Consider the following 14,580-nt stretch of genomic DNA (forward strand, 5'->3'; position numbering starts at 1 on the left):
CACACACACACACACACACACACACACACACACACACACACACACACACACACACACACACACACACACACACACACACACACACACACACACACACACACACACACACACACACACACACACACACACACAGCCACAATAGCCTACTGTGCTGTGCGCCCATCTGGAAGGGAACATACGTCATTTCAGAAATGGAAGAAGTAAGAGATTCTTTCTAAGAAACATTGCAGACTGTTTCTACTAAAAGTTGCATATCATTCACTAGCAGAACTTCCTGTCTGAGTTAAGCACATTAGAGTTCTCAGTTTGTTCAGAAAGTAAACAAAAACAAAACAAAACACACAAAAACAAAATAAAACAAAACAAGATTGTTTACTTACTAACAAGCCTGTTTACAAGCATTCACGATGGAAGTAGGTAGGAGTGAAACCCCTGAACTTGAACCCTCGCTTCAGAAGAGTAATAATAAACGAAGACGGAAGTGAATGCGGGACTTCTCTTTCACTACTTGACGCATCCATGCGCACTACGCATCTACGCACCACGCGGAGGGGACAAACGTTCCCGTGATGCTCTATCCAACATGGCTGCACCCAGATGTCGGCGTGTGTGTAAACACTTGTAGCCGAAAGTGGGAATAAAACGTTGTTTTCATTAAACGTTTTTGTCGCCGGTTGATTTTTGGAACAGCTCAAAGATGAAGATCAAGTCCAAGTCTTCGTATCACAAATCTGAGAACACTTACCGGGTGAGAGTCCAGCAGATCTTAAAGTAGCGTCAGCATGTTGCTAACACATAGCCAGGGATGGACTGCACGCCCTACTAATTGGCTGCACGCGATATACACGTTATGAATCACAATAAAACTACTCGCCCACGAGACAATGTTGTTATCTAGCGTGTGGGTGCAATGGCACTCACAAATAGTGCGTAGTTTACAATACCCAGCACTTATTCGCATGTGGTCCGGAAGTTTAGAGCTAAAACTAAAACACAGCCTTCTTCGGCTGAAGGAAGAATGACTGATGAGTCTCGCGTTGAGGCTACATTTATATTAGCGTTATACAATGCTGAAAATGTATATTAATTGGTTATTCACATTGCTAGTTATTTGCCTTATGGACATATGTTAGCAGTTAGCTTTGCTGTATTATATAGTGTGGTTAATGATGATTATGAACTTCTTTGACTTGAGGCTATATTTGCTTTTTCTCAGTTTCTCACTTTTGCTGAAAGACTTGCCAATGTCAACATTGATGTCATCCATCGGATTGACAGGACTGGGAGTTATGAGGAGGTATTGTCACCAATCATTCATTCAAGTAATATAATCATCTGCCTAATTTATTTGATTCCCAGATCATGTTATTATTGATTGCCACTTATTGCAAAACACTTGTTTTCTCCCATCGCAGGAGGTGGAAACATACTTTTCTGAAGGACTGACAAAATGGAAAGACCTCAACTTGACTGAACATTTCAGTATGTATAAATAAAACAAAAATATTACAGATATCAAGACACAATATGCTGAGCAGCATTTTGGTAAACAAACCGTGTTTCCAGGGGAAATGGCAATGGGACCCTATAGACGGGTTTCTGTGCAACTTCATCACATAGATGCGCGTGCATCACCGGGTTAGAAAGCCGCTCCACACCATAGACTGTATGCTCCACACACTCGTTTGAGTTGACTGCCGCCTCGCCTGGAAAGCAGACGAGAGCAGCCGAGCACAGTCAGACGGCACACTCACTGCTGCTTTTCTTCTTCTACAGTTTTGTTTAACAGCGGTTTGTAAACAAATTAAAACGTGCATTAGCGCCACCCACACAAACTGCTCAAATGACCCAGCCATTCAGATTACTTATTTTATTGTTAATGTAGGCATTACAGGTGGTATTTATGTAAAATGTAGAGTGACAGCTTGGAATAGATATAAAATAGAATTTTCTACACTTCACTGTGGGTTTGTGATGCACCTGTGTTGAACCAATGGGCGATCAGCTCGATGCGTTTCTCGTCATCCTCTGTCATCCGCAGTCGGGCGCAGTTGGTGGGGAGCAACGGCGGCGCCCTGCTCCAAACCTGCGCCCGCCTCACTCTCACGAGAGTCCCGTGGCTCACGCAGTCGGGCAGGCGGAGCAAGTCCATGGATGTATTAAAAGGAGCAAGTCAGACAACTTTTCTAACCATCATACAACGGGGCAAGCAAGGCGCTGGTTGAATCTGCGCAGAACTTGCTCATCTCAAATGAGCAGAGATCATGTCAGACAGACCGAGACAGACATGACAAGGAGTCTACAATTGTTTTTACCCATGTGATGCGCGCGCACCAACTAATGTTTGTATACAAGAAACCCGTCTATGGAGCCAGCTTTGAGTGCTCACTCTAGCCCCGGCTATGTTGTTTACATTTTAAAACCTGCGACAGTTCACACAACATTATTATACATGAAACTCTTGAGCTACTTCTGCTCTCACTCAGAATGTCAAAATATAAGCAATGTCATGTTATTCGTTTTTGAGATATGAACGTTTGTTTGGCACAACTCATACTAGTTAACTGCTGCTCTTCTAGGGGATTTGCGGTACGTCGTGACATCACGCTGATTCCTTGTATACCTTACACCTTATAGCAAGTGACTTTTTAGCCTTTCTCTCGCCATGTTGGGGACAAAAATATTTTTATTAAATGTTGTTTGATTTTGCCTGACAACTTGTTCAGATTATGAGGTGAGACACTGTCTGTAAAATGTCTGTTTTTCCTCACCAGCGGCCTTCTTGAAAGAAGTGTCTGACAAGAGCCAGTCCTTCAACCTGCTGGTCTTTCATCAGAAAGCGATAGTGGAGAGTCTAAAAACCCACCTGGCAGTCAAGAACAGCCTCGCTTGCCAACCACTGCTGGAGTAAGTTGTGTTTGTGTGTGGGTTGTGTTTACCAGATGAGCTATTGAACTATTATTTTTGTGAGAGAAAGTCTACAATACAATACAGTTTGACTTCAGACTTGAGATACCATTGTCCAACATTTTGAATATTTTCAGTAGGGCTGAGCGATAATTCAATATTACCGTTTGTCGTCTTTCAGTGGAATCAAATCATCGAGATATGGTGATTTGGGGATATTGTGACACAATTCTACTGTCTAAAATGATGGTAACATCATCAAGCACATTTGACAAAATTGGGTATGAAAAATTTTAAGGAATATTATCTGAATATTTGATTGATTGATTTAATTTATTTCATAGCATACTGTATACTATTGATGTAAGATGAGATACAGTATGTAAAATTCATCAGGATATCACAAAAAAGTCTCACAACTTATTTCCATTGCAGTCCTGGAGTCTCAGCTAGGAGGCAGGCAGAAAAGGAGAGTGACATGTACATGCTATCCCATTTTACACAAATACCTCTAGTAAAAACATAAAAATTATACAATCATGAACATAGTAATATAAAGGGGGAAAAAGTATCAGAAACCAGTCCTGGGGGGGTGTGGAATCACTATACAAACATTCAGCATCCATTTTTTTAGTTGTTTTTTAAAACGGTTTGGAGAATGAGCAGATTTAATTTCATTTGGGATCTTTTCCACCCGGTGTAGAGGAATCTCCCTATTATTTTTATTTTTAAGTTGGACTGTTTCAGGTTAGATACAGTGGACCTTGTATTCAAACCATGAGAGTCCTGAACAAACAGAAAATTACCGTACCCATTCGCCATTCACTTCAGTGGGATGAACATTAATTTGATTGTTTAACATGTGATTTGGCATACGTGAGCCATATAGTTAGTGATACACTGAGTATATATCATGTATATCAATATACAAAAAATCCTTCTGGTTATGATGGTGATACTGATGTCACCCACATCGCCCAGTCCTACTTTTCGGTATGCTTCTATAGCTTTTGCTGCCTTAAAATTTATGCGGCTATTCAAAAAGACAAAAACAGACGGAATTACTGACAGATAGATTTGTGTCCACTGGGCTGTTTTGGAATGTCAAGTCTAAGGTATTTGTTGATCCAGCACCCAGCCCAGTGTATTTTTTTGGGATGTGTGCGTCTTTTTCTTTCTTTACTTTTGGAATGTCAAGTTGACATGGGGGAGAGATAGAAACCCAGTCATCAGCCTAGCTTCGTCCATAAACCCACTGATGACATCATCAGTGATGTCATCATTCCCACTGATAACATCATCAGTGATGTCATAAATTCACTCACACACACCAAGTCACGAGAGGGAGAGGGGAAGAGACTGAGGAGAGGGAGAGAGAAGGGGGAGAGACTGAGAAAGAGAGAGAGGGGGAGAGAGACTGAGGGAGAGAGAGAGGGAGACATTGTGTGCGCGCCAATAGGGCAGGCAAAGCCACACAGCAGCCGAGCTGCGGGCAAGGCCGAGCAGTGGCCGAGCTGCAGGACAGGCGAGGCCGTGCAGCTGCTGTGCTAGCAAGCCCGCACAGTGAGCGTAGTAATAGAAAGAAACAAGTTGAATTCACAGTTGAACACTTGCACTCACATTGGGTTGAAAACAGGAAAGGATGCACGTAGCCTCTTCCCCCTCAACACGTTCACAACTAGTGTAGGAAATGTACAAAATATTTGAAAAATGGGGGCATTCACACAATTTTGGGGGCACTTAAGCTAAAGCTAAAGACAGTGTTGTCCACTAAAGCGTAGTGGACAACACTGTTTGTGTGAGTGTGTTCTTCGTCGTCTTCTTCTGGCAACCAGCTTGGAGGTGTTGAGTGTGTGTTAGAGATGGAAATGAAATGAATTGAATGAAAAGAAAATTAAATTATAGAAAACCTGGGGGCAATTTTTGCCCTTGGATCATGGTTTTTAGGGGCATTCTGAGATTTCTTGGGGGCATTTTTGCCCTTGCCCCTGGCTAAATTCCTACACTGTTCACAACACAACTTCTCAGCCATGGCCCAGAGTAAACTGTCTGCTTCCCATGAGGTGTGCTTGTTTAACGCCGCCCGCACATCCCCGGCGCATCGCAGTTGAGTGGAGTTTGCAGTTTTTTTCTATTGAATTTGCCAAATTTTTAATTCAAACAGGTCCTTACAGTTCAAATGTTAATTTTTCCCCCATGTTCAAAGGAACGTTCGAATTTCAAATAAAAAGTGACATCCCTATTCAAACTTGTTATGGCACTGTTGGATATCGTTCCTACTGAGCTAACTCCGCCTGTTTCTCTCTGTCCACCTGCAGCCTGGTGGTGCTGCTGGCCCGGGACCTGCAGACTGACTTCTACCCCCACTTCCCCGACTTCTTCATCCTGATCACCGCCCTGTTAGCGACCAAGGACACAGAGGTGCTGGAGTGGGCCTTCCACTGCCTTTCCTACCTCTACAAGTACCTCTGGAGGCTCATGGTCAAGGACATGACAAACATGTACAGGTGAGGTGTGAGATCACACCTAGTTGGGAGCTGATGTCCCCGTACATCCGAATTGACAATCATGCAATTTTTGGGAGTAGTTGTGGAAATACAAGTGCTCAAATACAATACTTCAAAATTGGACAAAAAGTCTGGAAAGGCCGGAGATAAGGCTGAATTCACACCGGCGACCCAAGCCTTGCCTACGCCTTGCCTTTACCCATGCTTTTTAATAGGCGTCCGTTTTAGTCAACGAGGCTGTGTACACCGTGCGCCTGAGCGTGAACCCTGCGTGTACCCACGCCTTGCCTGTGCCTTGCCGATTTTATCGAATAGGCGTGAGTTCTATTTTCACGCCGACAAGGCGCGTGCAGGCAGGCTTTTCTGTCAAGCCATGAAAGAAAAACGCGACAATATCCGTGGGAACTGGTAAAGTCAACTGAATTTCAAAATAAAATGGAGTTTCTACAACAGTATTGAGCAGAGAGAGAGAGCGAGAGAGAGATTGACGGGTGGCTATCACGTGGGGCTTTCTCCCTGTCGGCAAACAAATCTTCATGAGAGAGAATAGCGACCGAAGAAGCAAGATGGACAATGTTGTTGTGCCAGCACATATTCTTGCAAGATCACCTCTCTAAAATGTCCGACTATAGTCAGACCTGGTTATACATATCCAGCATCAATAGAACATTAAATATATCAGATTTATTTTACCTAGAGCCTACCCATGACAATTCTGGACAACACGTGAAAAAATACAGTCGGGAGAGAGGAGAGGCGCTTGTGACTCGGCTCCAGGTTCGGCGTGCAAAAGGCGTGCGGTGTGATCGCAAAAGCGTGTAACAGGTTCACGCCCAGCTCGGCATAGGCGTGGGTTGAGGCAAGGCAAGGCGTAGCTTGTCTGTGTGAACTAAGCGTAAAGGTTGCTCTCTACTGGTACACATAACCACACATTATTTCACGATATGGCATTTGTTGTGAAGAACAATCGTCAGCTGTGATATGGCCTAGTTGTCATTTTTAAGCTACTGCAAGGAAACATTTTGAACACTGATCAAACCTTTCAAGGAAGCATTTTGAACACTGATCAAACCTTTCAAGAAATTGTAGCGTGGAGAAAAAAAAGAGAAATGAGAAGAAGCCCTCTTTCTCCTGCACCAGTGCAGCATTAAAATCAAATATAGAGGGTCTGTTGCATAACATATCAGAACAGGCCTAATGTGAAAGGTTTTATTTGCAATCATCTTTATAGTGTGGCATTTTTCTGATTCTGTGGGGAAAAGCTGCCGAACAGTTCTGGTCGAACTGTTCAGTTCTGGCTGCTGAAGGGTGTTTTTAGCAGACTGCATGTCAAATGTTGGTGGAAATAAATTCCTTCCTTCTTTTCACACCACAGTTTGTACAGCACACTGCTGGCACACAAGAAGGACCACATTCGCAAGTTTGCCGCAGAGAGCTTCTCATTTTTGATGAGAAAGGTGAGTGATTGACCTTCTATTACATATCAAACACAAAAACATTTCTTTTTTTTAATAATTAGTATTTTATTAAAATTTTACAATGTCACATTCTGGTCAACAAATCCAAGGAGAGATACAAACAACAAAGGTACTCACCACAAAGGTAATTATAGCAATAATAACAATACAATTAGAAAAATGTATATATCGGCCGCAGAGTTTCTGCCTTCTCTCCAATACAATGGAACTGAATGGCACTCGGCTTGTAGTGCTCGAAGTACCAAAAAAATACATTTGAACTCAAGATAATGCACAGACTTTGTTGTGAGCGGTTTCATGTAGGAACTATTTTCTTTTGCAGTCTCATGTAGGAACTAGCTAGCAGCTAGCCGGTGTAGTTCAGTCAAAAGAAAATAGTTCCTCCATGAAACTGCTCATAACAAGGTCTGTGGATTATCTTGAGTAACAGGGTCATGATTTCTGGGAAGAGACATTGCTGTTGAGTTTTTCAAATGTATTTCTTTGGCACTTTGAGCACCACAAGCCGAGTGCCATCCAGTTCCATTGTATTGAAGAGAAGGCAGAAACTCTGCGGCCGATATCTCCAAAACTCAGACAACTAACACAAAATGATATAGATGGATAAATAGCACTACAGGTGAGAGGGAATATATGTATTTTGGATTTTAGGGTGAGCTGTTCCTTTGATATGCCCCATTCTCATCCAATTAACCAGCAGCAGACTGATTCACATTGGCCATGTATCCCAATTAGGGATGTCACGATACCAGAAATGTAGTAGTCGATACCAATACCAGTGAAATTCCACGATTCTCAATACTATTTCGATACCACGGCAAAAACAAAGCAATAAATCCCATGTACTTCAACATACACTCCTCACTAATCCAAAGTTTCCCAACTTCATATAGCCAAGCTAAATGTTGAATGTCAATACATTTTTGTACACTATTCAAATATATTTAAAGTATTTTTGGTACATAATCCCAGATGACCTCCAGATTTTTTTTTTTTTACCCGTTCTGTCCCTCAGGTTCCAGACCTCGACGCTCTCCTGAGCCACATGTTCTCTGACCTGCAGCAGCACCCTGACAAGGCGGGGGGCGTCGGCCAGCTGCTGTTTGAGATGTGCAAAGGAGTCTGCAACATGTTCCACTCCTTCACTGCCAATGTGAGTCTCTTTCTGTTTAATTTTCGGACACATATTATGCACATGGTTGCCACGGGTCTGGAAAGTACTTGAAGGGGAAGGGGGCACGGTGGCGCAGTGGTAGTGCTGTCGCCTCACAGCAAGAAGGTCCTGGGTTCGATTCCCGTTGAAACGCTGTGGGTGCTGAGGGTGTGTCCCCTTTCCCATGTCCTAAGTGCCTACTGCAGGTGGGCTAGCTCATCAAAAGGGCCTTTCTGTGTGGAGTTAGCATGTTCTCCCCGTGCCCTTCCCCCCTGCATGCAAAAAAAAAAAAGCTTTGTGCGCTCCATCACCTCAAAATTCACTTATCATACCATTTTGATCATCTAGAGTGCTGGGCCAAGCTTGATACTCTTTCCTCCTATCTACATTATATCTCTCCACTTAGCCTACAAGCATACAGTGATGTGCCACTTTCACACATGTTGTTGAATCAGGTCCGGACATTCCTGATCACTGCACTGTACAGCCACTTTCACACGTGAACTCTTATGTTATTGAATCAGGTCTGGACACTCCCCGGAGTTACCCTTTCATAGAAGAGGCATTGTTGTTTTCACACATGAGGAAATCCTCCGGTGTAAAGAGTAGAGAGTGTGATTGATTGATGGATCACATTTATTGACTCAATCAAAGTGCAAGTACAAGTTCATTAGTACAAGTAAAAAAGGAATCAAAAGGATGAAAACACAAGAAAGCCTGAGGGCTTATTTCCATTGTGGTCCTCCATGTGAGTGTAAGAGAGTGTGTGGGCCAGTGTATGTGTGCGTGCAAGCGTATGTATGAGTGTGCATGTGCTGTAAGTAAAGTGAGTGAGGTGTGTGTGTGTGAGGGGGAAAAGGGATAGGAGCAGTGTTTCGACCAACTTCCATAAAAAAACATATTACAAAATGCAAAGCAGCCTGTTGCATAGAACTAAAAACAACCACACTGTTCTCGGCTGTAGATTAAGACTAAATCTGACCAGCTTGTTTTGAGAGATTTGCAGTTTGGATTTTGTACTTTTGGTTAAGCTGGTGTACCAAAAAGAACAAGCATAATCATAGTGACATTGAATCAGTGCAGAGGCCAACAGCTTCCTCGTTTTCATGTCTAAAAACTTGGACTTCCGATAAGGAAACTTTAAACGGGAGTAGACCTTCCCCAGTATCCTTCTGGCCATGACCTCACCTCATGGCCATCCCTCAGGGATTGATCCAGATCGGCACCAAGATATTTCACCGATTTTTTAAAGCAAAGCCCACAAGCCCTGAGATGCCAAGTTGACTTGAAAATATGTCATTGACACCCTGTTTTTAGCTGAAATCTTCATTGTAGCCAGGTGGGGCAAGAGGTGGGGCTGCTGCACCACCTGGCTACATTGAAGATTTCAGCTAAAAACATGGTGTAAATGAGGTGTATTCATGTCAACTTGGCATCTCAGGGCTTGAGGAGACTTGGATTGTGCCATGTGAACTAGGGCTGGGTTAAAAAAAAATAGATTCTCCGATTTTTATTTTAATCCTTTGGTATCGATTTATATGTCCAGAGATCGATTTTTTCTTTATTATTATTATTATTATTATTATTATTATTATTATTATTATTATTATTATTATTATTATTATTATTTTTAATAAACATGCTAAAATATTATGCTGTGTGTGGTAGTTGAAACATAGTTTCAAGTTGACGTTTATTTATGTTTGTAGTTGAAACAAAAACATAAATACTGTAGGCTACGTAAATGGAAATGTTTGATCATTAATATCTACTTTTAGAAATGATATAGGCTGAAATCAAATCACTGTGCATAATTGTGAAAGTGTCTTTATTGACAGATGAAAAGACTGTTATTTACCCTTTGTCACCACCTGGTGAGTAAATATATGTGTAACTAAAACCATTAAAAGTGTTACATAACTGGACAGTCATGTAATTCAGGTTACAGCTCAAAAAACACATTTTGCTTTCACTAACCAAATCGATATTGAAATTAATCGAATCCGAATCGAATCGAATCGGGATTAATCGATTCGCAACCTTGTGAATCGGAATCGAATCGATTCTTGAAATTTGAACCAATACCCAGCTCTAATGTGAACAGTATAGATGCATTTTATGTATTTTTTCTGTTGTTTTATTCCGTTCTTGCTCATGACCCCCTTCACAGTCAGCAGACAGCTCTACTTGCGTGCAAGTACCTCATACAACCCCACTTCAAACAAACTTGAAGCATAAATGCCGTTTTCTAACACGATTTTCAGAAAACGCTTAAAAAGTCCTAAAAGTGGTCCACGTTTGTGAAGATTATTCTGCTAAACACAAATGACCACTTTTGTTAACCACGGACGTTTCATGCATTTAACCAAATTCCCCATTCTAAAACCCCATAGCCTTTCCCCCTGAGGATCCAACATGGCGGCGATTTCTGGTTAAGTCTCCAAAAATACGTCATCCCTGCGTAATGAACTGGATTGTTTTGACTGCAGAGATATGATTGGATGTGAAACAGCGGTTTGTTATTCAGAAATGGCAGACCTCAGAATGTGTTCATTGGCCGATCAGTATTCAACAAAGCCATGTAATAATTCATTCCCCCCCCGTTTCCTCCATCTCATCCCCTGTCCCTCAGGCTCTCCCTGTGGCTCTGCGGAAGCTCGGTCCCACTTCCAGCCCAGGTGTCTCTCTGCCATGGGACACTGTACGGGATGCTCTGGATCACATGGCCCAGGCTGCAGCCAATCACGTGAACAGAGAGCACTTCCTGGTTTTTTGGGAGGCCCTACAGGTAAGGCGGCAGCCATTTGAGTCAGTTTTACTTCCAGTCAGAACGTAATGTGCACATTTAGAGGACTGTGGTGGGAAAACTTTGTTATTGACTAATATTACTTGGAGACCCTTCCCAAGCAGCCATATCTGAGGTTTGGCAGATATTTAGGTGAAAAATATTTTAATATAGTTACCTACTGGCTACTATAATGTTCTAATCATGTTTTCCAGTGACTCCTGAGCAAACCAGTCAACTAATAAAATACTATATTGTTTAATATTCGGAGTCGGTGTGTAAACATGTGTGACACAACACAGTCATCTTTATTTTAAAACGTGTGACAATTTCGGATGAAAAATACTGACTTGGTGTGCAAAAGCCTTTACAGGAGGGCTTTCGTGCCCACCACAATAACCATAACTCCCCTACATGCAGAGAGAGGAGACTCCTGCTCTCCCTCCCTCTCCCTCTCTCCTCCCCTCCCCTCCTATAATGACACTATTAAACCCAGGTTTCTAATGCACATTGCACACTTGTACACTCATAGTAATAATATTATATTATAATATGCTCTACAGTGGATAGTTCCGGAAAAATGCAAGAGCGCTGTAGTAGTTGTGTAAATAATATACCAGCATGTTTTTTTGTTTTTTTCCCAAGTTCTCACTGACACCGTCACCTACCTCTTTGTGTGTTCTTGATATGAGTTATGTTGTGTTGCTATCATTGATGTTACTGCTGTTGTAACGCCAGAATTTCCCTCTGGGGATTGATCAAATATCTATCTATCTATCTATGCATCTATCCATCTATCTATCTATTTAGAGAATGATTAATCAATTTATCTTTGTCTACTTGACATTGTCCAAGGGCACTGAATAACGCCTTAAAAGTCTTAAGTTGAGTGTCTTGTGGGCTGATGGTGGTGTGTCCCCACATGCAGGCCAGTGTGCTGGAGGTCCTGGGCCTCTTGGAGGAGAAGGCAGCTGAGGCGGACCAGGTGGCAGAGCAGCTGGAGAGGCTGCTGTTCATTCTCCACACTTTGGTGTCCCACAAGGACGGCGCTAAGGTCACCAGACCAGAGGCCGTCTGCCAGGTAACTGGAGGGGAGTGAGATTTATGTGTACAGTATGATATCAGTTAGCCTGGTAAGTAACCAGCCCCAATGAAACCTTCATTAGGGTCTGGACGCAAGCCTATCCGTCACTGTTTCGGAGACGTATTTTTCACTCCAAATTGATTGGTGGCTCTCTGTTGTCAATCAAAGATCGAACTCTTTGACCAATCGCAGAAGCAAAGCTGGACTGCTGGACGCTGTTTATCATGGTGCACTAAGATTTATAACTGGTTGTAAACTCATCACACATCATTGTACTCTGTATGCCTTGGTCAATTGGTCATCTCTCTCCATGCGTAGAACCATACACTGGTACATATTCATTTACAAATCCATTATAGGTCTGCTGCCCCCTTACTTAACATCCTACCTATCTCGTAATCAGTCCAGTTATAGCCTACGGTCCCAGGACTTCATCACTTTCTCCATCCCCTCAGTCCGTACTGAGCACGGAAAAAAGGCCTTCTCCTACTCTGCCCCCTCGACCTGGAACACGCTTCAGCAGAGTCTGAAGCTGTCCAGCTTGATTCCCCTTGCGAGTTTTAAATTATTGTTAAGAGATTTAGAGAGAGCTTCTATGGTGTGCTCATGCTGAATCTCTTCCACCTTTAACATGTATTTGTTAAATGTTTTGTTTCTTTTTGTTTTTGTACTGACTGTATTGATTGTTTTTATGTCTTTGTAATTTGTACTTGTCTGAACAGGTCACACTTGAAAATGAGACCTCGGTCTCAATGTGTTGTGCTGTTGCAGCAGCGCTCTGTAATGCCTCATTGGTAACGTTAGATTGGTCCCGCTGCCTACATCGACCAGCCAATCATGCATCCCGCACAGCATCTGTCCTGAATAATCGCCAGTGGCTGGGCTTGTGTCCAGACCCACATGAACAGTGCTGACAACTGCGATTCATATGGGGCTGGATACCAGGCTAGATATCAGTATCCTCTAGTCTAAGTCTAAAACCTTCTATGCCCATGAAGTCAGATGATTCCACAATATTGAACCTTTGACTGAAAGTGATCAATACAAGTACATTCTCTGGGGTTTGTTGAAAGACATTTTGGGAAATGTAGGAGTAGAAGTGGAGGAGGGAAAGTGGGTATACGCCAAAAAGCAAAATACAACACTTCCACGCAAAATAACTCCTAGAACATATTTATCATCACAATTGATGGCAACGTCCAAATATTAAATGCAACCTGAAAATGGGTACCATGTACAAAATGTGGTATAGAAGATACAGTAGATTGTAATCTGTTTATACCACCATGATATCCCGCGGAAAGACTTACAATTCCATACTCAGAATTGGTACATGAATTGAAAAAGTGTTACTGGGGAATCTCTAATATATTGCTGCCCAAACCCTGTATTGTCCTCCCGCCTTCAGACGGTGCTGCGGTTGATCCAGAGCCCGGCTCTGTCAGCATCCTGCTCCCGTCTGCTGCTCCAGATCACCAGCTCCCTGCTCCTCGGGGAGAACATCAGCCTGCCCTCCACACTCATCCAGGAGGTCGCCCAGAAGGTGTGTTTGTTTGTGAGAGCGAGAGCACATTAGCGGAAGGCTTATTTTGAGTATGGTAGTCTGTGAGGATTTGTGTGCGTGTGCGTGTGCGTGCGAACTCTGACTCTCTGACTCCATCTTCATCACCAGGTGTTTGGCAGCAGGACGGAGCAGGATCTGATCCTGGAGTTCAGCAAGGAGATGTTCACCATGAAACAGTTTGAACAGGTTGGTTAGACCATGGCTGACCAATTTGGGGCCCCGCGGGCCAACTTTGGCCCGCCCCCCGTTGGATTTTACACACAAAAAAACCCACGGCTGATATTACTATCGATGATGATCGACTATGATATTATTATCGATTGGGATCAACCATGTGAACCTAGCATGTCGGGAAGGGGGCTAAATAATGCTCCAAATTTAGGCAAAATTCTGGTGAGGGAAAAATGTGCATGGCCATTTTCAAAGGGGTCCCTTCAAAGGGCTGCCTCGCTGATGCTTCAAATGGTCAAATATAAAGATATTTAATATTGGCAATCAGCAGCTTCAGTCAAAAAATGTCGGTAGTAAGTTTCACCAAATGTGAGATCCATTGGTTTCAATTTAATGTGATAGGTGGCAGCCTAGCCCAAGCCTTTTCTCAGGAATTTTAGCTTCAAAGTTATTAACAAAGCTCTTTTACTGTAGCTAAAAGACAAATGCTCATATTAAATATGTTTAAAAAATGTTAAAACTTTTTTCTCCACGTCGTCGTCCAGCTCTTCCTCCCCAGCCTGTTACGGTTCTCAGCAGGGTTGATCGGCTGTGGTGATGCCCTGTCTCGACACTGCGGCCTGGAGGCGCTAGTCGCTCTGATCCTCGCTAAAGCCCCATCCCCCACAGAGGGCTCTATGGCCTTCGAGACTTATCCGCTGCTCTTCACCGGACAGACCGCAGGGTAAGTTACAAAGATGCTCTTGAACAAGGCACTGAACCCCATCTGCTCAGTGGCAGGCCGACGGTACACAACTGTGATTGTATTGGACAGCTCCCAGTTCTGAATGTCTGAATGAAATTTGGCCCCATATGTGTATTTTGCGGTGGGGGAAAAAAGTGACACTGTGTTCACATTAGAGGACACTTCCTCTCACCCTGTAAAAAATAC

General features: G+C 42.9%; 1 protein-coding gene across 1 annotated transcript in view; it reads left to right on the top strand.

Moving 5' to 3' along the window:
* The first annotated feature begins 618 nt into the window (after positions 1–618).
* The window catches only part of utp20 (UTP20 small subunit processome component), a 122,387-nt gene continuing 108,425 nt past the window's right edge, over positions 619–14,580 (top strand). Inside the window, exons 1-12 of the mRNA XM_083654361.1 lie at positions 619–748; positions 1,217–1,297; positions 1,416–1,482; positions 2,775–2,907; positions 5,226–5,414; positions 6,790–6,871; positions 7,908–8,045; positions 10,678–10,833; positions 11,759–11,911; positions 13,323–13,457; positions 13,587–13,664; positions 14,195–14,373. Coding sequence (XP_083510487.1) covers positions 698–748; positions 1,217–1,297; positions 1,416–1,482; positions 2,775–2,907; positions 5,226–5,414; positions 6,790–6,871; positions 7,908–8,045; positions 10,678–10,833; positions 11,759–11,911; positions 13,323–13,457; positions 13,587–13,664; positions 14,195–14,373 — 1,442 coding nt within the window. The 5' untranslated portion in view covers positions 619–697. The remainder of the gene's footprint in view (positions 749–1,216; positions 1,298–1,415; positions 1,483–2,774; positions 2,908–5,225; positions 5,415–6,789; positions 6,872–7,907; positions 8,046–10,677; positions 10,834–11,758; positions 11,912–13,322; positions 13,458–13,586; positions 13,665–14,194; positions 14,374–14,580) is intronic.

The sequence above is a fragment of the Poromitra crassiceps genome, assembly GCF_964638095.1.
Source record: "Poromitra crassiceps genome assembly, chromosome: 2".
In the NCBI taxonomy this organism is placed as follows: Eukaryota; Metazoa; Chordata; class Actinopteri; order Beryciformes; family Melamphaidae; genus Poromitra; species Poromitra crassiceps.